At 38.1% G+C, this 27559-nt stretch overlaps 2 protein-coding genes and 1 long non-coding RNA gene across 9 annotated transcripts in view; all 3 read right to left on the bottom strand.

Moving 5' to 3' along the window:
• Window positions 1-7258, bottom strand: part of LOC117810209 — a 33772-nt gene extending 26514 nt beyond the window's left edge. Inside the window, exon 1 of the long non-coding RNA XR_004630736.1 lies at window positions 6952-7258. This is a non-coding gene — a long non-coding RNA (uncharacterized LOC117810209). The remainder of the gene's footprint in view (window positions 1-6951) is intronic.
• A 9540-nt stretch (window positions 7259-16798) lies between these two features.
• On the bottom strand, window positions 16799-24831 carry btbd10b (BTB (POZ) domain containing 10b). 7 transcript variants are annotated; one of them, XM_034680103.1, is made up of 10 exons: window positions 24720-24831; window positions 24161-24312; window positions 22065-22109; window positions 21478-21671; window positions 20151-20466; window positions 19910-20012; window positions 19052-19172; window positions 18618-18815; window positions 18423-18533; window positions 16799-17856 (listed from the first exon to the last, which is right to left on the bottom strand). In XM_034680103.1, the coding sequence occupies exons 2-10, from the start codon at window positions 24259-24261 to the stop codon at window positions 17525-17527; spliced, it is 1521 nt and encodes a 506-aa protein (XP_034535994.1). In that variant the 5' UTR covers window positions 24262-24312; window positions 24720-24831; the 3' UTR covers window positions 16799-17524. The 7 variants fall into 7 exon arrangements, with proteins under 7 accessions (XP_034535994.1, XP_034535995.1, XP_034535996.1 ...); XM_034680104.1 differs by having other exon boundaries at window positions 22065-22104; XM_034680105.1 differs by lacking the exon at window positions 22065-22109 and having other exon boundaries at window positions 21478-21674.
• Window positions 24832-26750: 1919 nt separating this feature from the next.
• On the bottom strand, window positions 26751-27155 carry pth1b (parathyroid hormone 1b). Its single transcript, XM_034680304.1, has 2 exons — window positions 27070-27155; window positions 26751-26916 (listed from the first exon to the last, which is right to left on the bottom strand). The coding sequence occupies exons 1-2, from the start codon at window positions 27153-27155 to the stop codon at window positions 26751-26753; spliced, it is 252 nt and encodes an 83-aa protein (XP_034536195.1).
• Window positions 27156-27559: the final 404 nt, after the last annotated feature.

The following is a 27559-nucleotide window of genomic DNA, read 5'->3' as shown; positions in this document are numbered from 1 at the left end:
AGTGAAGCATGTTGGCTCAGTTATCTCCCTAAACAACACTCAGACATACTCTTACCATGCAGAACAGAGGACTTCATGGGTGTGCTGGATGTATCAGTTACAGAGAATCTCACTAAGACGTCTGGGTGTTTCTGAAATCCACTGAATTATCTTCCTTTTCATAGAAAGTGAATGGTTTCTGCTTCAGGCACTTATCACGAGATCTTTTCTCCAGAACAATCACTGTAACCCTCCTCTTTATCACTTTATGGGAGAGTTTGGCTTCTCGTACAATAGGGATGGATTGTGTTGCAGTATTTGTGTAGGTCACGCCATTTCTCCTTACAAAACGTACAGACTGTGTGAAGTGAAGACTGAAACAGTCAAAACAGCTTAGGAAGGCTCCTTTAGTTTGTGTTGCACCTGTTCAGTATAAAGAGTATTTAACGTTATGACAGGAGCAGCTGTTGATGTAAACATCTGAGGTGGATTTTTATAAATGACGTGTACTCGTTTATGCACAAGGTTGGAAAAGAAGATGATTCAGTTCCCATAAAGACCTTAGAATATCTTAAAGCCTCTGGGAATGTGACTTAGAAAATATTTAAAATTTAAATATAATACCAAAATGTAATGTGTCATTAAGCATCAACAAAAATCTGAGTGGAACATCCATAACTATGAAAAAACACTTCAAAAACAGCTTCATTTCCACTTAAGACCGTTTCTCAGGACTGTGTGGGCGTGGCTAACTTTTTGATTGATATGTCAATCAAACTAAACCATGGCAACAGTCACAGCTCAACATGGTGCAGCACAGAGAAGCCTACATGTTTGAGCCGCCTGCCTCAGAATCTGAAGACAGAAAAACTCCAGCAACTGAAAATTATTCATTTCAAAAGGTCTCTGAGTGCTGAGATAAAACATACTTGTAATTTATTACTTTTATTACTAAGTAGTCGCCACATCAGGGGCATCAGGAACGTGTGATGCCCGGGGCAGCGGATGCTGAAGTGCAGGAATCCAAGTAAACCCTGCCCACTTTCACCTAGTGTTTGAACATTATTAAAAACTTAACTGATAATATTTCAAAAATGGATTCAAGTACAGTTCTAATATTTTTTTTTTATATAAAAGTGAGTACATACATGTCTGGAAATATCATAGCTTGACAGTTTCTGTTGATTTGGGTTACCAAAGGATTTAAGAAAAGATTTGGAAATATGTAAAAATATATATATTTTGATGAAAAACACATAAATACAAAGTCCTGAAGCTGCGAATGCAATCATTGTAAAACTCGCTGCACATAATCCATAAAACGCCTGTTACACTTACTTTTTCAAAACAAGCACTTTGTTTCGTCTTAACAGGAAAAGCATGTGCCAAACTGATAACGTCTGAAATGTACAGCAGTTAGGCTGACTGTTCTTGTTTTCTCAAATGTAAACATAACAGTTCATATTTATAGTGTTCTCAGTCTGCATTGTTCTAATGCAAAAACAAAGTGATGTTTTGGTTGCTCTGCATCTTACTGACCAGGAGCAAGAACCACAGAGCACTCAAGTTGTCCTTTGTCATCACAGGACTGTGACAGTCAGACCAAAAATAGTTTCATTTCACATTCTCAATCCTCATTTATTGTATGGTGCCCTTACAAAATACTCCCATAAGCAACCACCATAACAGCAGGAGATGGTTAAAATGTACAACTGCTCCAAACATAAGCAAAAAAGTAAAGATATGCTGTGGAAGTTTTCATTTCTGAAGCAACCCTGTCTTCTAAAAGTGATGTAAAAGGACAACAGAAACTGCAACATGCTGCTTTTTCATTGGTTGTGTTGGGTTGCAAAAACAACACGACACAAACCAATCACATGATCAGACACCTCAATAAAAACCTTTTCAGTGGAGGTTGGTCACTGTTAGCTTTATCACTGCTAGAGGCAGATGTGTGTCTAACATGAGTCTGGTCCTGCTGGAGGTTTCTGCCTGTTAAAGGAAGTTTGTCCTTGCTGCTGTAACCTGCTAAATCCTGCAAAGTGCTCTGCTCATGGTGGATTAAGACGAGATCAGACTGAGTCCTGTCTGTAAGATGGGACTGGATCTTATCCTGACTTGGTGTTGGGTCTTTGTTAATAATAGAACATAGAGTACGGTCTAGACCTGCTCTGTTTGTAAAGAGTCTTGAGGTAACATTTGTTGTGATTTGGTGCTATATAAATAAAGATTGATTGATTACACTCAGGTCAGAGCACAGGTATGTTTACGACTATGGACACTCTAACACCTCAAAGAGGATGAAGCTTATTCACTTGGTTGTGAAACCAGAATACACACATACAAGTGATACATTTTTTTAAAAGATCAAGGTTAAATTTAAAACATAAGATTAATGATCAGGATGACTAAAACCTTAACTTTGAATAATAGCGTGACTACATGTCAGTCTACATAATTAAAACCCTGCTGAGAGGCTAGGAGCTCTCACACAGATGGTGAAAGAGGGTAATTACTCCTCTATCTTGTATGGTAATGAACTTGAGCTTTTTCTTCAGCTATTTTAATCCTCTATTTTGCTCACAACCTCAGCAAAGTCATAGAAGGAGCAATAATTATTATTCTGCAATTTGTGGTGCTATACAGATGGTGTTAGCCTGAATAAAAGTCCTGCTGGTTAGCATTTAGAAACAGCTGACAGGAGCCTACAACAGAGTTCAGTCACACACAAACACTCTCCTTTTGAAGACAACTGGGAGTTATTTGGGGTGAAATGTTAAAAGTGTAGAGCATGTATGGGAGGATGTAGGCCTGTTCCTTATGTCTTAGAATAATTAACTCACTGTGCCTATTCTCAACGTCTCGTCATAAACCTTTTGATCGTATTCTCTTGGATGAAGTGACTGAATATTGCACTTTGTTTTGTTTTAACTGTTTAGCTAGAACACAATGTCACCTAGGACTGGGCGATAAATGGATAAATGGGATTTGTGCTTAAGGATGACTTTAAAAAATAAAAATCTAGATTTTCTCTTTAGCTTTGTCCACCACTTCTCTTGGACACCCTCCCTCTCATTTACTACCTACTAAGAGACACACACACCACATGGCTGTCAGTGTTAATGAAGAGTTTATTCCTAAAAGAGGCACAATGCCGCAGTCTTGTCAGGTAGGAACCAATGTTAACAACAAGACAAGGGGGTGTAAAATAGCAACTTAAATGCTACACATACAAAAATAAATAATACTTAAAGTGCTGTGAATAAAAGTGAAATAATCATTGTGAATAATAATGATTTTCTACTTATTTCTATACCTACAAAGTATTACAGTGCAATTTTGCTGCTGAGTTATACCAAATCCACCATAGCGCACTCTATACCTTAATATGTAACATTACTCAAGTAATAAAAATAACACAAAAATGTACTTTGTGCAGTAATAAAAGCAACAATACAACACACATTTGAGTCTTTAAAATGATAAATCGAAACTGTTGTGAAAAATTGTTGATTTTATTTTTAGGCCATATCGCCCAGCCCTAATGTAACCCAATTTGCACTCTAAAGAGTACTTTGAAACATAAATGCTGTATTTCTCATATAACATGACTGCTTTTTTGTAATTTTGTATAATAGGATAATACACCATGAAGCATTGTTTGTCATTCTCAAGGGAATCTTGATTCAAACTGGACTTTATGTATCACAATTCACTGTTTCTCTCTTGAACGTCACCCCTTCTCAGCATCTTGATTTTTTTTTTAAATGCAGAGCTGTTTTTGGTTAAAGTGCCACTAACTTGTGTTTTGGACCTACATGTGATGCTCTCAAACTCCTGCTGACCCTTTTTAAAAGGCAGAAAACCACCATAAGTGAAAAGCTATCACATGATATCAGTAAATAAAGATCAAAGCTGAAAAATAAAGTCAACTCTTTGTCAGCGGCATTGAGAGCCAAAATCTTACACAACAACTTTAAGTTCATCCGGATTTGGAAGAGACGAGACGGAGCCTTACACTTCAAAGTGCAATTTTCTTTCATTCCTTTCAAAGCCATTTTCCTTTTGGGAAAATGGACCGCACTACTCTAGCTTCAACTCTCACACACACACTCTCATTCCCAGCTACAGAAGTATAAATATGTACCAGGTGGCTGCAGTCACTAAGGTCACACACTCAACAAATAACTGCAGAGCTGATCAAAGAGGCTCAATCAAAGATCAGATGTCCTGACTCTGCCATGAAGACTCTCCTGCTATAGTGCCGTAAATATAGATCAGCTGCACGTCCCTCAGTTTATCTCTTTTCCTGTGGTCAGCTTTTTAGTTTGAAGACAGAAATAAAGACGGCTCCTCTACTGTCCAAAAGATAAAAAGAGAGTAACAATGCAACCTAAAACAAGGCTTCATCTAGGATTGTTCTTTCAAGGACATCATCTGAAGAAATGCTGGAAGATTTCCATCGCTTACAAAAAAAAGTCTTCTCAGGATCCAAATAAGGAATTTCTGTCAGATGAAAATGAACCGGCCGGAGAGCACTCTTAACACTCAAGTGCCAACCTCCCTGATACAATGAAAGGTGCTGCGTACTGTGAGGTGAAAAGGATTGTTGTTGTGGAAACCAGCCATCTGGACATCCGTGGGAAACAATTAAACCAGAGCAAAAGGAGAAACTCAACTAGAAGAAATATTGAACTCTGCTTTTGGTGTCTTCTTCAGATAGGGTTATGCAGTCTATCCTCATTTCAGTTTGAGTCCAAGCAACAATCACTGCAAGACTTTTGATCAGATAGACTTCAGATCACGAAATCAAATAGGTAATCTAAAGCAGGGGTTCTCAAACTTTTTGGAGCCAGGGAGGGACCCCTTACAGGTGAGAAAAATGTCCAAGGACCCCCTCATAATTGGAACTCAGATTAATTCATCTTTGCTTGAGTTTGGTTCTGGTTCTGTTTGCTCGAGTTTGGATCTGGTTCTGTTTGCTTGAGTTTGGTTCTTGTTTCTGTTTACTTGAGCTTGGTTCAGGTTCTGTTTGCCTGAGTTTGGTTCTGGTTCTGGTTCTGTTTGCTTGAGTTTGGTTCTGGTTCTGTTTGCTTGACTTGGTTCTGGTTCTGGTTGCTTGAGTTTGGTTCTGGTTCTGGTTGCTTGACTTGGTTCTGGTTCTATTAGCTTTAGTTTGGTTCTGGTTCTGTTTGCTTGAGTTTGGTTCTGGTTCTGGTTCTGTTCGCTTGAGTTGGTTCTGATTCTGGTTGCTTGAGTTTGGTTCTGGTTCTGTTTGCTTGAGATTGGTTCTGGTTTGGTTCTGGTTCTTTTGCTTGAGTTTGGATCAGGGTCGGTTCTGGTTCTGTTTGCTTGAGTTTGGTTCTGGTTTGGTTCTGGTTCGGTTCTGGTTCGGTTGGCTCGAGTTTGGTTCTGGTACTATTTGGTTCTGGTTAGGTTCTGATTCTGTTTGGTTCTGTTTGGTTCTGGTTCGGTTCTATTTTTTTGCTTGAGTATGGTTCTGGTTCTGTTTGCTTGAGCTTGGTTCTGGTTCTGTTAGCTTGAGTTTGGTTCTGGTTCTGTTGCTGAAGTTTAGTTCTGGTTCTGTTTGCTTGCCTAACCCTAACCCTAATCCTAATCCTAACCCTAACCCTAACCCTAATCCTAACCCTAACCCTAACCCTAACCCTAATCCTAACCCTAACCCTAATCCTTTCCCCAACCCTAACTGTAATCATAACCCTAACCCTAATCCTAACCACAACTACTGGTTCTGTTCTGTGGATATGTTTGCAGTTTTTTGTTAAATTGTACAATAAAAAAGTTTGATTAAAATACTTGTGGTTGTTTAACAGAATAAATGCACAAAATTGGGCAATTGTAAGGCTTCACATAAAAACTAAAAGGGTTTTTAACACACAAACCATTAGTTTTTGTAAAGTTAAGGTAAAATATACGGCAACAAAAGATCCTAAATTATGAGCCGTTTGGGAATCGAAAGAGACGGCTCTTCTTTGGGAGCCGAATTAAAAGAGCCGGCTCTCTGAAAAGAGCCGAACTTCCCATCACTAAAGCACATGCTTACTACCATTTGCACTCCTAGTTGCCCGTGGAACTATTTGTATTGTAAAACGTATCAATGTAAATACTTCAGCCCTGTACCATAGTGATAAACAGATAACACTTCAATTTGGATCAAGTAAATACCACTTGTATACTTTAAAACAGAGGGTCATTTCATTCCTTGTCTACTCAACATGACAGCATTTATACTTTTCAAGTAATTGATCTTAAACGCTTTCAGAAAATTAACAGCAGCAAAACTCACATATCCCTTCGAGCCACCAAATGGTATCATAACAATGGTATATATGCTGTTTTTAATGACACAGCACAATTTTATAATTTATTAGAAATGTATTCAAATTATTTCATGGACCCCCACGCTATGGTTTGTGGACCCCCAGGAGTCCCAGGACCCCACTTTGAGAACAACTGATCTAAAGAAACAATGCTGTAAGATAATGTGTCACTTTACCAATAAAGATCCTGAAAGTGGTAACAAACAACATAAAATTGAAGTAGATATTTTTATACATTTGTTTGTTCCACATGTGACTAATTTATCCTAAGAAATGTATGATAAAGAATCATCACAAAACAACACCCTCAGAGCTCTAAATCAGCTGAAACCAGTTACTAGTGGAATCATTTTAGAAACTAAGAATTAAACCATTAACATAATATCCTCAAAGTTACACTATCATAGTTAACTATCAAAGCTCATACACAAGAGCTGGAATAATACTAAATCCACACAAGTAAACAGCACACCTGTTTCACACCAGCCACTAAAATATATGCAATATTTTTCATAGCTCATCTCTTTTACTGCTGACAGCCATGATACACTGGATTCAGAGACCAAATATGGGGACAAACATGGAGCAAAAGAGAATATATATCACATATTATTACCAAGAACAAACTCACCGAGCTTATTTGTTGTAAAGGCCGCTTCCCTCCTAGAGAGTCCTGAGAGGTTACCTGTTGTTCTCCCTCCATCTTTCTTGGCTCACAAGTCAAAAACAAAGGGAATAGCATTAGCATTAGCATTGGACCGGTGGGTAAAAGCTAGTTTGTTTCAGTAGCTAAATATGATGATGATTATTATTATGACTAATAATGATAATAAATAGTTTATTGACGTTGCGACGGTTCATCTGACAGTCTTGAGAGTCCTCCTAGTTCCCAATTTGATATGAACACAGCCAGACACCTGTTTGATAATAAGCCTAATGATTAATCACTTTCACCTTTCACCTTTCACCTTCACCTGCATGACGTAGTAAACCGGAAATTATACTATTGTCAATGGGGGAAAATAAGTAGAAGTAGCCTTTTAAAATATTTTTAAACTTTTAAATTATTTCCTTAAGTAATAACTACACCACTAAAAAAACTCAATTAAAAATTCAAGTTTGTCTCTGAAAATCATGTAGCCCTATTTTATCATAAACTATTATTAATAGAACAACACTTTCAATTTGTATTCTGCTATTTATTTATCTCCATTTTATTTTCTACTTTAGCATGTAGACCTTTATAAAAATCATTCAAAATAAATTGAAACATAAAAAAAAAAAATTGCATAATAGCAGAAAAATATTGCAGCATCCAAAGTGGACTAGAAGTAGCATGCCTGCATTTTAATAGGGACTTTGCTTGTCCTTAGTTGGCCTCTTGGGCTCAACTGTGCACTCAAAATATGCTAGAAGCAGTGAAATCCATGTATATTACAAACAATGATTTATAAGAAATGATGGGCAGACTTTCTAACAGCTAGATGAAAGATGCAGGGACTTTCCTGGTGTGAAAGGTGATTTAATAGGGTGCAGGTGATAGTACTGGGGGTTACAGTCTAGTGTCAGCTGTTTCTAGCTACAACAGTCTACTGAGTGACAGAAAAAGATCCTGAGAGCACATGGTAGAAATTCAGTGTATCTTAAAGCTATATATTCATCCATTAAATACATTATTCTTCACACTCAATCAGTCAAACTCAGAATGAATGCTTGAATTTGTCAAGTAAGACACTTTAAAAGAAGAGTGAGAAGACATTCAGCCCTCAACAAAAACATTAGTCATACAATTTAGTTTTGTCTGGTGTTTGATCAGATCAACCTTGTGATTCATTCTCTTTTATTTTACAGCCACACTCTTTTCAACAGCACACAGAAATAGAGTTCAGTCATCATCAGATCACAAATGCAGAATTTCCCCCAAAACCCAAACATTGCCAAAAGCTTTAGTGTGCGCTTTATTGCCTTGTGACTCACTCCTGACACATGATGTGGTTACACTGGTGTTCAGCAGTGGATTATACTAAAAAGCAGGTGTGGAAGTTCAGACCAGAGTTCATGATTTACCTTAGCCAAAACACCTCAAATCTAAACACAGAACTACCACATTATGCTTTTCCTTCTTCACTTTTTGTTGTTGCTTGGTGCATAATCACATCAACATACTTAGCTTTGTTTATCATCAAGTGAAAACATTATCTAAATCCTCACCATGTTGTCTGAGACTGAAGAGAAAACGATCAGACACACATTATGCACCCAATGCTGTTAAAACCCACCATTACAATCACACTAACATGATTATCCTCCACAGTGAAGTACCAGCCCATTAGCACATTTCAGTCTCAGATTACATTTGTCTCACTCAGACATTTGACCTTTGTGTTGTTTCTGCATCTCTAGTTCCATGCTGAGCTGTGATGTTTTCTTTCATCCTTTGTTTTTTAGGAAGCGTACAAATTGCTTCTAGACATTTTTTGGTTAAAGCTGACTGACAGGAAATCTGAATACACTGAACAAAAGCTTTATATGTCACAAGACCCCTGATTTGGACCTTGGGATACACAAGATAAAACACAATCTGATAGGGCTGGATTTAAGTGCAAAGATGCTCATCCAAAGAGGTCATAGTATGTCTTAAAGTATTCAGTTTCAGGAAACTAGATAGCAGGAACGATAAAAAGAACTTAAGGTCGAAACAGCTTTAATATAGTTATTTCTTTGTTTTCTAACAGGCTTGAGGGTCATTGTGATTGGATGTGTTGCCTCAAGCAAAAAGCTGAACCCACACATGTGTCACAAGTAGTCAGTGCCTGGATTTTCATTATTGATTACTATCTCATTTAGTAGATTTAGATATGGTTAACAGTGAGTGCTTTCAAGGCAATGTGTTGTTCTGAGTCTAAATTCTCTCTACTCACAAATTGTTTGTTTTTTAATCATATCATATCCAGATAAATAAAGCAGAGGGATATTATGTTTATGTGTAAAAGTGCTTTGAGTGGTCAGAAAAGTTCTATATAAGTACAGGTCTAATTATCATTTTGATCTTGAAATAAAAACTATGAAATGGTTATTATTAACGTGGGAAACACTAAAAATAACATCATGATTCAGATTATTTACAGAGAAGTCTTTAATTTAGGATTCTGGAAATGCTGCATCAACCCAGACTGCACATTTTACATTTATCTTCCACATGTCAATGTGTAATACACTGACACTCTATCCTACAAAGAGAGCAGATGGCTGGATCAGGTCTGAGTTAGATAAGGTGTTATGTAGCATGTTAATTTCTCTCTGCCTGAATTTTAATTGGATTAGGAAATACCACAGTCTGTCCTCACCCAGCTGTCAGAGAAGACAAAAACTACTGAAAAGGGAGATGATAGTTTCTTTGCACACCCTTAACTCAAACACTCACTCAGGAGCTGTATAATGCTTGACTTAGTTAATGTAAAGAAGCTTGCTCTAATGTTTTTTGTCTTCAACACTGCGGTCATACTGTAGGTGTCTTATGAGGCTGAACAGGAGGGAGGGTTTGGGGAAACAGATATGAAGTGAGGGTTTTAATATTAGAGACTGCTTGCAGCTATTGTGACATTGCACAAAAAAATCCAAATAAATGTTATGTATAAACTGCAAAAATTATTTAAAAAAATACTGAATGAAGGCTAGTTCAGAGGGTTTAATGAACTGGGGAAAGAAAATTTCAAAAAAATGAACCTGCCTGCTCAGAACTTGATGACCTTTGTGTGAAAACTGGGGGCCATTAGTGCATCTTAAGTCTGTCTCTAAAACTTTAAATCAGTCTAAGGATTTTATCATTGAGCATTCGAGCCAAGCAAGAGCTTCTTTTATCTGAAGTTATGGAGTGACTGTGGTACAACAATCAGCATATCAGAGACCTCCAGTGGACAGTGTGAGAAATTACAACAAAGGAGAAGTTAAAGTTATGGCTGCACGATATTAGGAAAACATGCGATATGCGATAACGTTGTTTAATATTGCGAAAACGATATGACTTTCAATAAATAAACAAATACTTAAGTATATGATGTTAATGTATTTCTGCTTTGGATTTGCTGCTAACATAGACCCCAGACAGTGAGTAGTTTACACAGACACTGGGGGGAAAAAAGCATTGTTTCAATTCAAACAACATAGTTTTATTGAAAAAAATCCACCTGGCCACAGCTGCTATATTAACAATTAACCAACTCAGTTGCATGGCTATACAGTTTCTTGATCACTTTAGAAGAACATCTTAATGGCCCCTTAAAAATGTTCTGCTTCTTGAAACAAAAATGTCCCTTACCAGCTGGATTGTTGAAATAAATAAATAAAAATCTCAAGAAAAGTTAAATAACTTCAAATTTTAAATGAATGTAAACATAATTTCAACCCAATTTCTTAGTCTTTAGACAAAAATGCCTGTTAGTTTTAGACACATTTTATTTACTTCAGCCCTTTATAGTTTTAGTCTAGTTTTAGTCGACGAAAAATCCAAATATTTTAGTTTAGTTTAGTTTAAGTCACATTTAAGTCTTTAATTTTTGCCATAACATTTTATCTCGTTAAAATAATTAATGTAGTCGATCAGATATCGGTATCAGGGCTACCAAGTGTTCAAATCGTCAATATTTCACTCTTTTAACACTTTTGTGTAATATCTTAAGTTAAATGATTTAGCCTCTCACTGCTAAAAGTAAAAAGAAAACATTCTTGATGTGACCACTATGAAGAGGAGGACAGGGATGTGTCTTTGGAGGATGCATGCAGGATCAGAGGATTGAAATACAGTGAAATTGAGTCTGACTCATCACTACTTTTTCTGTGTACAGTATAAAAAAAACCTTTGCTGTCAAAGAACTGTTCAGTTGAAACTACCATCACTTGACAGATTTTCCAATCCAGACCATTCCCACTTCTTTGTACAACATGGTGGATCTGTTGACATGTTTCCTATGTAGATAAGATTCTATGCATATTCAGTTGTCCCTTTACGTTGGTGTCGGTCTGAACACACCAAACATTTTATATATATCATGAAGTATACACCTAAAATAAGACTGTCACCTGGGATATTGATAGATGCCAAAGCAGACATGAGGATAAGGAAAAACTTTATTGTCCCCTGGGGAACATTCGTTTTGGACCACACCACCCAAGGCTGCAATGACAGGTCATACATCCATCAGACTATTACACACAAAACAAGAAGCACAACAAGGAGGACACGAAGAAAAATACCTGCCAGTCACATCAGTAATGTTACCTTCAAGTCAGTATCAATGTAAATGACTGGCTTATACTGCTACTTTGTGAAATACTGCACCTGACCTTTTTGGGGAGTTAAATATTGCACCAGATCTGGCTTAAAATGACCACATGGTTGATCTGGTTCATGTTACACCTGATCAGTTTTATTATACCTAAATCAGGAGGCTTTTCATCTGTTTGTTGCACTCTGCTGCCATCATGTGGTGAGAAGAGGTAATGCTCCAAAAGTCTCTGCTTAAATTAACCATACATTCCTGATGACATACTGCAAAGGTTCATGAATCTGACAGACAAGAAATGCGATTTAATTTTTTTCACTTCTTTTTAAACAGTAAAAAAAGGAGTGCTGGATATTTGTCTACATCTTCTTCCCTCAACCAAGTACGAGCAGCAGAACTGCAACAACCACAACTGTTGCTATTACTGTAGCAACACTAATAATCAGTCAGTCCCATTGTCATGTTGGTCTATTAAACTGCAGCATAACTGCTTTTATCAAAGTTTTATAGGCAGCTGCTTTATAGGGAGATTGATTTTTTTTCCCCAGAGACCATTTATGAAGCAATTTCCTGGCCTCAGATGAAAGTGGAATGAGGGAGCTGACTCATTCCTCGGGGTTATTAGTTTTTCTTTGATCAATATGATTTTGATAAACTCTGCCTCATCAAAAGGCAGGATAGCAGAGTTGGAGTAGCTTTTAAATTAACATATTTTTGATACACATGGGTCATATTCTCTGTATTGCAATGTCATTGTTTACCATGTAACTGGTTTAATAAATGACTGTAAAGGGTGTGTGTGCTTTCATGTCAGCCCTGTATGGTGTTGGGTGATTGTGTTTTTTTGCTTTGTTTTGTGTGGCTGGAGGATTTAAATGGTGCTTTAGTAGCTAAATGCTACTTCTGCATGCTTCATAAATCCATCTTATTTCTGCTGAGACTCTAGTGAGAGCAAGGCTGCAATAAGAACGCTATACGAGCAGTGATTCTTTCCACATGAACCATATTTGTACAAAAGCACACATTTAAATGATCTCTAGGGGCACCATTGGTCTAGTGGTTTAAGCACCCCATGTACAGAGGCTTTAGACCTTGTCACAGTGGTTGCTAGTTTGACTCCTGGCCTTGACATTTTGCTACCTGTCCTCTCCTATCTCTGCTCCCCATATTTCCTGTCTCTCTTCAGAAAACATGCCCAAAAATGCAACAAAACAAAAATGATCTCTGAATTGTTTTGTTACAGGGGGAGACAGTCAGATAAGCCAAGTCTGCAAAACTACATCATGTAAAAATTAATCTGTGTACTCTAGGCAAACTGTCAGTCAGTTGTGTGGCAGTACAACTCATGAAGACATTACAAGGTGAAAGAGGATTGTTTTTTTCTAAAGTAAAGACCAAAGAGAATTGATATTTATTTATTTACACTGATTATCATCGTAGGCACGCGCTGCTGCAAACTTTTACTCAGAGGTCGACCACAAAGCGGTGTTTTATCAGATAAGGTGCTGATACACAGCTGATCCATAAGGTCTTTTACTGAAGATTGTCAAAACATAATGTGTATATCTTTTAAAAGAGGAAATTTTAATAACATTCATAAATATATACAAATAAAGTTGTGTTATTTAAAACCTTTAGAAACCTCTCTGCAGAAGGGAACACCCACATCACTGCCAACTGTGAGAGCTTTACCCAATACAGGTCAGTGGATAATTTGAAACAAGTTTCTTTCATTTGTATTTTAAAAGATTGGAAAATAAATCCTCCATTGTTCGCCAAGCTTCTGGAAGGATTCCTGCTCATTGTTTTATTTGTAGAAACTGTTCACATTAGTTTCCGTAGCAATCTGCAAGCGTGGCAGATTTTGTCTCAAGTGTTACTCTGCCATGAACATGCACACATGATATGTGAATGACAACCTCACAGATGCTTCATTATCTGAGGTTCAAATGTTGCCAATTCTTAACACAGCATTTGGAGCCTTACGGTAATATTACAAATTAAAGATAGTCATATTTTACATTGTATTACAGATCACAGTTTAAACTTTAAACATTTAACACATTGATGTAATATGCAATATGTACAGGATTAATGTAGTGTGAGTGACAGGTGTTGCTCATGATGAACCTGCTGAGGATTATCACCTGACTCTACGTTGCCCCACAGCTCTGGATCTTTCTGAGTCTGTTTTGATTCATCAGACCTTTAGTTTTTGTGCACTCTCAAGCTTTCATATGGATAATTTAGTCAAGCTGTTGGTATCTGCTGATGCACAATAAACAACTCACAAGTGTTGCTGAGTGACATAGAGGATAATTTGGCAACAAAGGAGATGAGACTTCTAGGAGCTGGTGAAGAGTTAAACAGAGAGAGAATAAAGGACTAAGATTCATCAGGTGGTCATAACAAACAGGACTCAGATTTAATGCTAACTAGTTTCAGCTGCTATATGTGAACAGTTTCTTGCACTGCTCACAAATTGCCAAAAATCCATTAATGCTTGTTTAAAGTATTTGGGTTTAGTCATTCGCAAGGAAACAAGGATCAGGAGACTTCAAGCTGCTGTAAGGAGTAATCCTGCTTATGACAATCTGAAAAGGTAAAAAGAGAGTTGAGCTTTAAAGCACAATCTCAAAATCTCTCTGTCACGATTCATAGCTGTTCATTTTGTTTCGCTGATATCTGTGAACACTTGAAATGTTCAAAGCCTGACTGACTGTAATAAACAGAGGGAGGAAATGCAGGAAGGATCACATTTCCTGGCCAGGCAATTGTTTTAAGAGAATGAATAGGAAGTTTGAGAGGAAATGTTTCTGACCTACTCTTCTTACCCAGCTGGTGCTAAAACACTGACATCAATAAGAAGCTTGAGAATGAATTTGATCAAACAGTGTCTTAGTAGTTCTCGCTGCTTGGTGTTTAGATTTGGTCATTTGCAGCTCACTGTCTAGCCTCTGTTCTCATACAGCTGATGGCTCTACGTCCATTTTCTCATACAGGAAAATACAGTCTTTCCCCCATCAGCAGACAAGATTCTAAACGATAGTCTGGTATAGTACATCTATAATGTTAAATCATGTATTGAGAGAGCTCTAAATTTTACTTCAGGGTGCAGTTAATTCAACGTTACAGGTGTGCATTTTAAACTGAAAAGCATATCAGTATTGGCAAATTTGTTTTGCCTATTATTAGCTGTATCTTGCATCCTCATATCTTTTGAATTTTGTCTTAATTTCCTGCAGAATGACTCAAGCCTGATCCACTTGATAAAGCAAATTATAAAAATAAAGAAATTATATTTTTTAAATTTGTTTTTATCTCAGTAGCTCCAGGGAACTTCCGTTTGGGAATGCTTCCATGCAGATGATATCGATCATTCAGCAGGATGTCACAGGCAGAGTACGCATCTCACACAGAAGACAACTCAGCCCTCAATTAATTTTTAATGCAGACATCTGTTGCATGAGTAACATGACACTACAATCCATGTACTGTGATTACACTGGCTTGTGTGTGTCAGTCTTGGTCTGCTCTGCTGGTAACAGCGACAACAGTGTTGCGGTTCATTCTACCTGTGGACAGTTAATCCATTCTGTGTCACTGCACCCTCTGTGCTGTCTGCTGTAAGTGCTTCAGATGAGAGAGAAGATCAATACCAGCAGCAACAAGTCAAAAATCAGAGACGACTCATTCATCACGATAAGAAGCTGCTGGTTCAGTTTCATGAACCCTTGGACCAAAGAGTACATCATCTCTATCAATACTGTATTTATTAAGCAAGTTGAACCTTATATAATATTTTCTGTATTTCTGTGTCTCTAGAAGTCGTTAAAAATGCAGAGATAAACTATAAACTCACTTAAAGTTACCATTATATAGCATAATAAAGCAGGAGTTATATTGAGAGAGGCCTTTAAAGGTTAGGACTCTTTGTAAATCTGATATCTGGTGATATACTGTGCTGATCAAAATGTTAAGACCAGTTGAAAAATTGCACAAATTTACATTTTTGCACTGTTGGATCTTAAGAAGGTTCTAGGTAGAGCTTCAAAATGCAAAAAGAAGAAATGGGAGGAAGACAAAAAAAATTAGTAAGCAATTTATTGAAAACAACAATTAAACTGAAATAGGCTGTTCCTCATCAGATCAAAAGTTTATGACCAAAGCCTTTAAAAGCCAAAATCTGCAAGGGAACGGAAGTTTACAAAAATGGACATCAGTTCCAGACAGTGGGTGCCCTCCGCGAAGCCATCTTCCCCACTTGGAGCAACCTTCCCACTAGCCTCCTGGAAGCACTCGCATCAAGCATGCCGAAACGAATCTTTGAAGTGATCAACAAGAACAGTGTAGCTACTCATTACTGAGTCCTTTTTTTTTTTAACTTTTATCTTTATTTTGGGGGATTTTTGGTTTATTTGAGCTTTGGTTGTAAACTTTCAATCTGCTGATGAACAGCCTATTTCAGCTTAATTGTTGTTTTCAATAAATTGCTCACACAAAATATTTTTTTGTCTCCCTCCCATTTCTTCTTTTTCCATTTTGAAGCTCTGCTTAGAACCTTCTTAAGATCCAACAGTGCAAAATGTAAATTTGAGCAATTTTTCAACTGGTCTTAAAATTTTGATCAGCACTGTATTGGGGTCAAATCACATGGTCTACTTACAAGTCATGTGATGTCAAACAGCACTGATTAAACACTGTAGTAGCTACCTGAAGAGAGAGACTTCAGGGTTAAAGGCAACATAGAAACTTTGATTTAATCCCCCCCTGCCTTCAGAGTCTCATGTTAAATGAGCATGATTGGTTTGAGCACCTTCTTTTAAATCTGCGATGTCTGCAGTCAGAAGTGATGAAGACCTCTAACATCACAGGAGGAAGCCCCAGGTCAGGCTGAAGGGGAGGTTTTAGAAGAACCGGAAACAGCACAAGAGATTAACACTGAGCTCTGAACCTCAGAATTCAGGTCAAGCTGAGGGTATCAAGTCAGAATGGTTTGTAGCCCTGTAAAACTTTGATATAAGACATTTATATTATTAATTATTTATAGTTAAATGAGGAGAATTAGAAGAATTATGGAAGTGATATAAGATGTCCTTCTTGACAGTTCATCACTGTTTCCTCTATAATCATGTCAGTGGGATCACAACAATTGGTTCTGTCATGATTTAGGATTAATAATCAAATGTGTGAAAATCTTGTTTTGATGTCTTTATTTGATGATTTTCATTTTTTATTTTTTAACAACAATTTCAAGCTTTGCACAAAAAGATTCGGACCACAACAGCCTGTGCTCTGCTTAATATCTCGGCTGTAGGAGGAGCATAACATCACATATCAGATCCAGCCAATGAATACATATCCAATTACAAGATTCAAAGACATCGGAGGAGTTCAACTGGAGATCATGACACTAAGTGGTGATAGCTGATTTCGTCCATGAGCAGAAAGTCACATTTTCTCTGTAACAACTTTTGTATTTTTCCCCCAAAGCACATTTAGTAGTTAGGCCACCGAAGACGATTAAAATCATTTATCTTTGAAAAAAAAACTGTGAGAAAACAGTGACTCCAGAAAAGTGCTCAGCCAAACCCATCAAATTAAAGTACATAACATTGTAAATAATATTGTTAACAATAAGTGTTTTACTGATTTTTTTCCCCCCCCAAACAGAAAAATAAATTCCTTTGGTCAAGTAAAGAACAAAATGAAAATAACAGTGATCTCTTTCTTTAACCAGTCTCATGTCCTTCATGATTCTTTCTCCACAGTCACCCAGGTTCTTGAGGCTCTAAGGCTGCAAAGGAGGTGTCAAGGCAATATGGTTATGGTGCCCCTGGCGCTCCATGCTGCAGCATGCTGGGAGGAGGACTAGAGGAGGAGGAGAGGGGCAGAGGCATTGAGAGAGGACCAGGCGTGTCCTCAGACAGCAGGTGAAGGTGCATCAGGGTCAGGCTCGTTGCTGTAGTTGTTGCTGTAGTGATTCCCACTGGGTGGGTGATTGGGTAGGATGTCCAGTTCATCCACCTGGGGGCCAGGGTGCATCACCACCAGCTGGTCCTGGGGGATATCTGCTGCCGCTGCAGCCAGGTTAGTGATGGACTTTGACTTCACACACTGGAAGTCCACATGACGGCTTTTGCCCTCTTCCTTCTCCCAGGACATGCGGATGAAGGGCCTCTGGACGTAGTTGTAAATGACCTCTGGACGACCTCCTGGTCTCTTTTTCACTTTCTCCTTATATGTTGGATAGCCTGAAGAAGGAAGTGTGTTTAATCATTAGCTCTGGTTGTGTTAACTGAGAGTATTTTCCCTTTCTCTAACTATTATTCTATTTTCTCGAGACCAATGAAAGTATATTTAAACTATATGCCTTCAGTACATCCATCAGTTTTATCTCACCATTATTTAGTAGGACAACATTCTCTAAAGTTTTGTGACCTACTGGACATTGTTCTCAGTAAAAAGACATTTTCTCTGCTGGTTGGTTTTCTGTCTAAATCCAACATGGTGCCTGTTTAGCTCAGTGATTTAATAACACAGCTCATGCACAGAGGTTACAGTCCTTAAAGAAGTGGCCTTGGATTTGACTCTCACCCTCTGTCTCATGTCTGTCTCTACTCACTCTTCACTGTTCTGACTCTTTCCGCTATCCTATTTCTCAATTAAGGCATGAAATTGCCCCCCCTCTAAAAGAAACCCTTTAAAATCTTCTTTTTATGAAACCATCAACCTAATTTCCTTATATGAACAGACATTTTCATTGTCTGCTCTGCTGAAAAGACACTTTACTACTACTTATTATCAGAGTTGAACTTACCTTCAATGCCCAGTCTGATTTTCTTTAACCCTCTCTCCTTTAAGACCGATTTGGCAACATCTCTGTTCTCAATGTACTTGAAAAATCTGTACAGTTTTGTGCTGTAGATGACTGCAAAAAGAAGAATCAACATATCAAACATTTGTCCTTTGTATGCACACATACCTCCATGTCTTCATTCTTTATGATACTCACTCTGCGAGTACTCTTCTCCCATTTGTGGAGGGTATTCTTCATCCCAGTCCACCACATCGTCATCAGTAAGGACAACAATGTGACACTCCCTCTCTCCGCTCTGGGCGCTGGCCACCATCAAAGGTAGAACCATTTCCTCCAGGTAAAACTCAAACTGTCGCCGAGCTCCATCGTTGGACAGCTCATGCATCAGGGCACCTGATCACAAAGGAGACAGAGATTATCAGAGAATCAGTTCACAGCGGGTCTAAGGACTGCTCACTAAGAGGTCTTTGTTACACTTTATTTTTTTAAATTCTACCAACAAAAGAATGAAAAGGTCATGATGCTGTTTAAAAGTTCTGTCATGTGTAAAACCGTGGATGGTGAAAGAGAGAAAAACTGTTTTTAAATGTGGAGCAAAAACAGCTTCAGTGTCCAGAGGAAATACTCACTGAGGTCTCTGCATTTAATGGTGCTGTAGTCGAAGGAGATGCATAGATAGTCACACGCCTCCCGCAGCTCAGGGATGGAGATTCCATCAGGACAGCGGATTATCCCAGATTTGTAGTAATCCTTCAATTAGAGGAATATCATATCAAACACTGTCTTAATCCATTAACTCATAAAATATATATATAAAGAAAGTCAATGGATGTACTTGGCAAACACACAAGAGATTTCACATAAAGAGTAGGTCAGTCACGGTGTCTGACACGGCAGTTCAACAGGTTGGACTTTACTGGTTCATCACTTAATCTGTTAAACTTTTACAAGATGGGCTGTAATTAGGTCAACGGTAACACACAGATAGACAGGACATGGGGCCGTTTGCTTTTATAAGATGATGATGTGTTGCATGAATGAACACAAGGTAAAAATTTTAAAAAGGAGTGCAGGTCAGTATCTGGAATATTATGTCTGTTATTGAGATCCTTTTACTGGTGATGAAGTATTAAACCATATACTTTTAAATATCCAAAGAAGTACAAAGAGCAGCTTCATTGGTGAATTGGCTTTTTGACATTTTACAAATTTATCTCTGTTTAAGTCCCATTGTATCCCTGAAATCTACATCATCAGTCATCTGTTACATGGATGCAACTAGTTAATAAACAACTGCTCCACAAATCACACTTCACTTAGGTGATCCAGTTCAGTTTGTGTTCATGATTTCTCAGAGGGGTGCTTCAGCTTCAACCATGTTTGAGGCTGTGGTCTCTGGAGCTTTTGGAGTGTAGTGTGTGTGAGGCATTTCTATTTCAGTCTACTTTTGTTGATATAAATACAGAGGATGATAGAGGAACACTGACCAGAATCGCCCGGAAAACTGTTGAACTGATGCCCTCGGCCACCTCGTACTCCCCCTTCTCATTGGGCCGTGTGAAATTATGTTCCCTTCCGGATCCAAACATTCTGAAATGGAGAAGATAAGGTTAGCTTTGGAAACTCAAAATTTCAAGAGCACTTTCACATTCATGCACACAACTTTAACTTAAATGATTATTAAAAAAACCTTAAACAAATGAGGAAAAAGCAAAAAGTACACTGTACCTGCCCAACATGGTATTGGGTTGTGCAGTGAAGATGGAAGGATCTACTACAAAGCGTGTGTTGTCAACAATCAGAGTGACTCTTTCTGAGGTCCGAATGTTCCGGTTTCCCACAGTGGCACCGGCCCCTCCTTCCTTTGGATTCTCGTAGACGAAAACCATTTCTCCGACTCCCAGACTCTTGAAGGTGCCTTCAGTACTGGACAGGCTGCTATTGCGACTGCTCATCACCCCGCTGCTGCTGGAGCCGCTGGGAGAGACCCTCTGAGGCCGAGGACTGCTGGGCCTTGATGATGAGCCACCATCTCGTTCACGGTCTACACGCAGGCAGAAGGAATAATAACACCTCATTATTACCTAGTAAAAGCTTGTTTATATGTTTGGAGCTTTACACAGGACTTCCACCAGATCCATGTCTAGTCTGTCTCCGATCTGCTGCAGTCCGGCTCCGAGCCCTCTCGTCTCTCAACACCCAACAGTTGCGTTTTCAGAATGCAGCATGGAGCAGGACCACCGGACAGCTGGAGTCATGTGACCGAGGTAATTACTGAATCAAGGATTCTCCTCCTCCTCTCCTCATCCATGTCGTCTTTATGGTCCTCTGAAAACCTCTGACCTGTTGACTCCAGGCCTGCCTCTGCTCATCATGACGATTTGTTGTTGTAGTTAACAAAATACAATCTGGTGATAACAGAGAGTCTTTTATTCTGAAAATTAACCAGATGTTTTCATTTTGTTTTGGTGCCTGACTTCCTGTCCCGCTCCATGTGCTCTGTTGAGATTGATGCATCGTGCTCCGGCATCCAACAGAAATAGAAGTGTATCTGATCCGGAGGGCTCCGACCTAATGGATCAGAGACGCAGCCGGAATGCAACGGAGCGGATCCAGTGGAAGTTAACACATTGACTAGAATAGAAACCTATCAGACCTGGTGCCCTGACGGATCGGAGACGGACCGGACATGGATCTGGTGGAATTTGGTCGTTATTTGGAGGTTTTTGTAAATATGAGACACATGTGGTACCAGATCTGGTGCCATCTAAGACATCTATTTGAGTAATGGTCTTAAGCAGAAGTATATGATCCAAAACAAAAGCACAATGTAAAGGGCATGTGTTTAATGCCTCCAACTTAAAGTTTGGACAAACCATTGTATGAGTGCTCACGTTATTCTTTCATAGAAAAAAAAAACCCAATACAGATATAAACCATGCCTGAGCGGAAAGTTCATAAAGGCAGTCAGCTGTTCTCTGCAGCAGCTGCCAAGAGCTGCAGACCTCTAACACAACTTCCATATAAGCCCTCTATTCTCTCCGTGCTCACTCACCACTGTTGTGTTGGCGGGTGGGTGAGGTGACGTTGCGAATGCAGGGAGTGAGCTGGCCCTCTCTCTCATGTGAAGAGTCCCTAGAGCGGTCGCTGGAGCGGCGGCGGTCACGTGAGCGGTCGCAGCCTCCACTGGCACCATGCAGGCTCATCTTCCTCTCTTCTTCCTCCACTCGAGATGTTCGGGCCTGACTGCTGCTTTTCAAAACAAAAGCATACTTAACATTCCTCCCTCTTTCTCCAAACCACAGGATTTCCTTTTTTTTTATCATAGTTTGAAGGTTGCAGTATCAGACACACAGGTTCACTGGTTCTTACTGGGTGGACTTGAGCGCATTACAGAAGTTGAGCAAAGTAATTGTGTAACAAAATCCAGGCATTAAATAAAACCGTCTAAAAGAGACAGAACACCTTCAACTCGAACAATGTTTTTATCATGTAGTGAACCTTTAACTACTCTAAGACATTAAAAGTGTAAAACATCATTACTTATTTACATATCCAACAACCTTTAGAGGCTTGAGAAAATATGTAACCACCAGCCCTACAGCATTCTGTGAGTATGTTATAAAAGGATGACACACATACGTAGAATGCAGCCAAGTCTTGTTGTCGTCACCTGTGATGTCTGATCTAACACACAAACAAAATCAGAGAAGCCTGAGCTTTGACGTTCTTTTAAAGTGACATAATCAAACAACCTAAGAACAGTAAATAACAATAATAATAATACATGTCAGGTGGAGTACAAAAGACTGAAAACAAGAAGACATTAAGTTGTACGCTAAGCAGCTCCTTGTTTAATATTTATATCAGAAAGGTCAAACTTGATTAAGAGAAAAGAAAAATCTACATCTCTTTTTTTTACTTAGTCAACAGAGAATAGTTAAGAGGTGATGTCTGCAGGGTAAGGTGTTGTCAGTACAAACCCACCCGCCCACCCACCAGTCAAACATCACAGACCCTTGCCCTGAAGCTGAACACTCAGTCTCAGCTCCCCCTGCCTGCTCTGTTCTACCATCCTTTCTGTCACTGTTACTAAAACATGAAAGGATACTCAACAGGGAGGGCTACGAGAACAAATCCCACAAGCGTAATACATAATTACACTAGCATAATCAGATAATAGCAGTCGGGAGTAATACTTTACATAACCTAGAGCAAATTAGGTCACCTGGAGGAATTTTACAAATTGTTTCCGGAGAACATTTCCTTCATCAACAGATGCTATGACATGTTGTTAATCCTCCTGTTACCCTCAAATTTACTAACATCTTTTATCCTTTGGGTCAATTTGACCCCAGCATTTTAAACCTCCAGAAACTGATTGTTACTCAGGTTTGTGTCAGGTACACTACATTTCTTTGTTGACTACCTAGCATTTAGAAGGACTTTCTTTGTAAAACAGAACATCAAACTGCTGTGAGTTCGTCATGCTCTCATCTGCCCTGCCTTGTTTCTATGTTATCAAAACACATCATTGAATGTCTTTAGAGACATGGTGGCTGGAAATATCATATCTCAATCTAAAGGTTGGCGGCTCGATCCCAGCTCCTTTGTTATACTGACCTCAATATCATCCAAAACAGCCCAAACAAATGTTAGTAAAATGTTGATATTTCTTATGTTATATACAGCTAAAACAGCCTGGGGTCAAACTGACCATAAATGATAAAATGACAAAATATGAACAAGATTTGGTTAATTCAGGTTAACAATTACCTTGCCAAGGATTAACAAATATAAATAATATCACATTTTGCAGATAAACAGCTTTGACATGGCCTTGGCATCAACCTGTTTGTAAACTGTTTCACTATTGACAGATTCATAACCATCTCTTATATTTTGCTTCAATCTGATTATGATCAGTATCATCTTAACCCTCCTGTTATGTTTGTTTCTTAGGGACAGCAATAATGTTCCTGGGTCAATTTGACCAGGGCATATTTATTGATCCAAAAGTGACAGAACCCCAAAAAATCCCAATAAACATTTTTTAAATCTCATTATTAACTCTATTACTAACCATTTAAATCAATATTTAGTGCAATGGTGTTCTTTAATTCTCACAGATCATAGTTTAATGAGGATAACTCGCCCTTTTTTTTAATGAAAATTCACGTTAAAACTTTTTTAATGTAGATTGAAAAGCTCTAAATATGATAGTTTAACATGACAGATTTTTGTTTTTTTATTTTACTTTTTTTTTCCGCATGTAATGGTGATAAATTAACATGGGACACCTCTTCTGTCACATGCTGCCCAGATTTTTATACTGCATTTAGCTGGTTTGGAGGGCAAATATTACCTAAGATGGAAGGAATCTCTGAATGCCACAAGCCTTTCATCCAGTGACATGCGAAACAATACTTTTAACAATTTCTTTAGATTTTTGAACTTTAAAATGGGTCATTTTGACCCGCAACATAACAGGAGGGTTAACAGGTATGTATCACCTAATGCAAGACAGGAGCCATGCACAGCACAGATGTACTCTAACACAGACATAAATAATCTGATATTAACAGATACTGTATGTCAGAGCTGAACATTAGCTATAACAACTATCTGCCTAATACCTTTTAGTCTCATTTCACATTTAAAAAGCCACATGTGTGACTGAATGACACTAAGCTGGTGGTCTGGTCTCAGCACGTCTGACAGACTGTTCAGAGGCTCACCTCGAATGTTTGCAGAGTTTGCGAGGTCGGCTTGTTGCTGCTCGATCCCAGTTTTCGGTGTCACTGGAGTTACTGTCATATGACTGCAGACGATCTGCCATCACCCGAACAGGGGGGAGTCCGGTCTGGATCTTTCACCGTTCATAATCTGGCTAATGGCGAAATCAACAAGTCAGTTCAATCCCCTTAACAGCCTGTAGCAAACCACGGGCTAGCCGCTGCTGTGAGCTATCACAATGTATGGCCGCTGTTATTCACGTGTGATATCAGTTGTGATATAACGCGGTTGTTTTCAGCAATAAATAGCTTTGAGAGCAAATCACACCTCGTAACAAATCCTGGTCACCGTTGCGGCTACACTGAGTCAAACCTACGATGCTGGTTTAATGTACTAGCTTACCAAGCTAGCTACCAATAGCTGACCCTGCTAACGAAGATCCAACCCTATTATAACCTCATATTTCCAGAAAACTCTCCGGCTGGTAAAGTCTTCACAGCACTACTGACATAAAGGTTATCATATTCTAGGCATGTATTGTATCATAAATAACATAGCTACCCAGTTAGTAACGTTTTCAGCCGTAGTGTAATCCCAGACGCTCACAGGCTAACCAGCCATCTCCTTTCAAAACACTCACTGAGCTGACGTACCACGTAACGACCGTTAATTGTTGACGTGCTGACGTAAACACGCAGTTTGACGTTCCAGTTTAAATGTTGTCTCGTATGAAAATGACTTGCATTGAAAAACGTTTTTTTAATTTGATGAGTGTATTTTCCAAAAGTATGAACTATTGAAGCAAAGACGATTTTAATAAGATATCGTAATTCCAAACATGGCAATTTAGTTTAATTTCTCTTTTGTTTGCTGACTTTAAACGGTAAAACGCCACACACAAAAGCCTCTCAAAGCCACCGTCGTCTGAAAACCATAGTGTATATAAATATATATTAACATACAATTATAATAATAATAATAATGATAATGATAATGATAATGATGAATAGTATATATGCTATTTACAGTCTATGCTGAAAACATATGAATGATACATTACATACTTAAATAACCTCTTTACAGTGTCATGCACGAATAAAGTGATAATTTTTTTTGTATATATACTTTATTAATTTTTCACATAAACACAGAACAAGACAGTACAGACATAGTCAAATTACTGAAGAAATACAAATAAACATATAAAAACAATGATAACATACATGGGTCATAATAACAAAGATCATATCAGATACCATCTTATCCATCTAAATTACATGTCAAATGGAAAAAACAAGACTATGACGTATTTTTGAAGATAGTGTGGGCACCCTTTCTGCAGTAAGCCAACCAGATGAGTGGGAAGATAATCTATGAGGGGTTGTGATAATATTTTTTTCTATTCTCAGAAGACTTATCTGAAGTTCATGTAGCTTGTAGGACTGCAATCTAAGAAAATTATGAATTCTGTATAGCCCATAAGGTAACACAGATATTATTTAGTATTGCAAAGTGGGACAGGTATGGGGCATTGCACAAAAATATGGGCGCCATAAAGGTCCCTACCTGCATTGAGGATAATTTTTTATTTATAATTTTGGGTCCCTCTAGCTCTGGGGTTTTAGTATTGGGGTTCAGTATACTCAGTATCATCTCCCCCCCCACTTGGCCTATCCATTGCTTTGTGTTAGGTCACACCAAGTGAAATCTAAAAACAGTATATACCTATATGATAAACAAAGGAGATAAAGGAGAATACTTAACTTTTCTTATAATGATAGAGTAATTTAAATGTAATCCAAGAAACCATTTTAAGTAATCGAGTTTACAGTCAAAAATGGCTGAGAAGTTTTCATAGGTTCCAGCTCTTTATGAGCACAAATAAAAAAAACCTTACAAAGACAAAATGTTCACAAAAACTGTGAATCTTTGACATGTTAATCAACACTTAGAGAGGTAAGTGTCTTAAAACATACATTTATTTAGAAGAAGTTTTGTAGAATGATCACGAGCAGAGGAAAAGACGGCAGTCTGACTCATGCCCCGGTAAAGATCATGCAAAACAAAACTAGAATACAAAACAAAGCTCTGTTCTTATTAATTATTCTTCAGAAGAATGCCACAGAAAACAAAACATACAGTATAAGACTAGCTGCTTGGTTGGTCCTTATTTTCTCATCAAATAAAAGTAAACAATATTAGCTTGAAACAGAGTTTTGATACCTGTAGTCAGAATAAAGTAAAAAGTGATAATGTATTTTTTTAAGACCTTGCGTATGTAGGTCTACTCTCCCTCCATACAATAGTTGGATATATTTTCTGTTAATCCTTATTATGTCGCCCAATACAGCAAAATGAATAAATTAATGACATTTATTTAAATATTCAATCAATAAGAAAGAAATAACTTCAATGAAAAAGAACATTAAAGAGAAAACAAAATTATAAAAACATAAATAAATAAACAAATAAACTATAAAAATGACAAACGTAAAAAAAAAATGAAAACAGCTACAAATGAGGCTTCAGTTCTGGTCACATAAAGGACAGCATATTAGTGTATTAAACTTCTCTTCTTCTGATCCAAGAACGTTATATAGGAAATAGAGTCTTAAAATTCCCTGATTGTCCTTGTTGTGGTTTGACGCTGGCAACAATGATGTCCTTCAACTTTCCCTGCAGCCAGTCCTGTCTGTCTCCCACTTGTTTGTGTTCCCGGACGTTGTGCATGAGCTGAACCTCGCTGATGGTTCTTTTTCTGTCAAATTATAAGATAATGTTTGTGACAGATCCACAGCTGGTACAAGATACAATCACTGACTGATAATGTTCTTCAATTGATCATAAATTATTCATTTTCACACCAGGCATGTCATTTTATAACATCAAGACTCAAAATAACACAATTTACCTGATTGGTTTAGCTTCAGTGTATAAATTGGTGAGGAAAAGTAATAGTATCAGAACCAGTGTTTCCACGTGCCTCAATGAAGACATGTTTGATAACTGGAAGAAAAATGGGGTGACAACATTGATCTCATTGTTTTTCAAACTATAATTTAAATTATTAAATCATATCAAATTGTACAATGATACATTACGATTCTAACCCATGACCATGCCCTCCTTACCAGGTTATGTCTGTCCTTAAATCCAAAGAAAAGGTCTCGGAGAATAGGTTAAGGACGTTCTGTGACAGCCGGTAAAGAAGTCAAACTTGTTGATCAGTCTTTGGTGTGAGGAAGGTCCTCTCCTTTATATACGGCGTAGCCCTCCCCTGGTCATTGATGAGCCTTTTTCACTGTTGATGCTGATGTCACTTTTCAATGCATCGATGGGCCCAGGCATCTGCATGACACCACCTCCACCACCACTCACTGCTAACTCTTCTGTCAACACCT

This window comes from Notolabrus celidotus, chromosome 3 (genome assembly GCF_009762535.1).
Source record: "Notolabrus celidotus isolate fNotCel1 chromosome 3, fNotCel1.pri, whole genome shotgun sequence".
Lineage (NCBI taxonomy): Eukaryota > Metazoa > Chordata > Actinopteri > Labriformes > Labridae > Notolabrus > Notolabrus celidotus.
This window is presented reverse-complemented; position numbering and strand designations above follow the sequence as displayed.

What these genes read in the sequence shown, in the direction of transcription:
- btbd10b (XM_034680103.1), bottom strand. Translation starts at nt 24,261, where the DNA reads ATGGCAGATCGTCTGCAGTCATATGACAGTAACTCCAGTGACACCGAA. An exon ending in CATTAAATGCAGAGACCTCA is followed by an intron (nt 18,816 to 19,051) that starts GTGAGTATTTCC and finishes CTTTGTGATCAG; the next exon opens with GTGCCCTGATGCATGAGCTG. An exon ending in GGGAGAAGAGTACTCGCAGA is followed by an intron (nt 18,534 to 18,617) that starts GTGAGTATCATA and finishes TTCTTTTTGCAG; the next exon opens with TCATCTACAGCACAAAACTG.
- pth1b (XM_034680304.1), bottom strand. Translation starts at nt 27,155, where the DNA reads ATGTCTTCATTGAGGCACGTGGAAACACTGGTTCTGATACTATTACTT. An exon ending in ACTGAAGCTAAACCAATCAG is followed by an intron (nt 26,917 to 27,069) that starts GTAAATTGTGTT and finishes ATAATTTGACAG; the next exon opens with AAAAAGAACCATCAGCGAGG.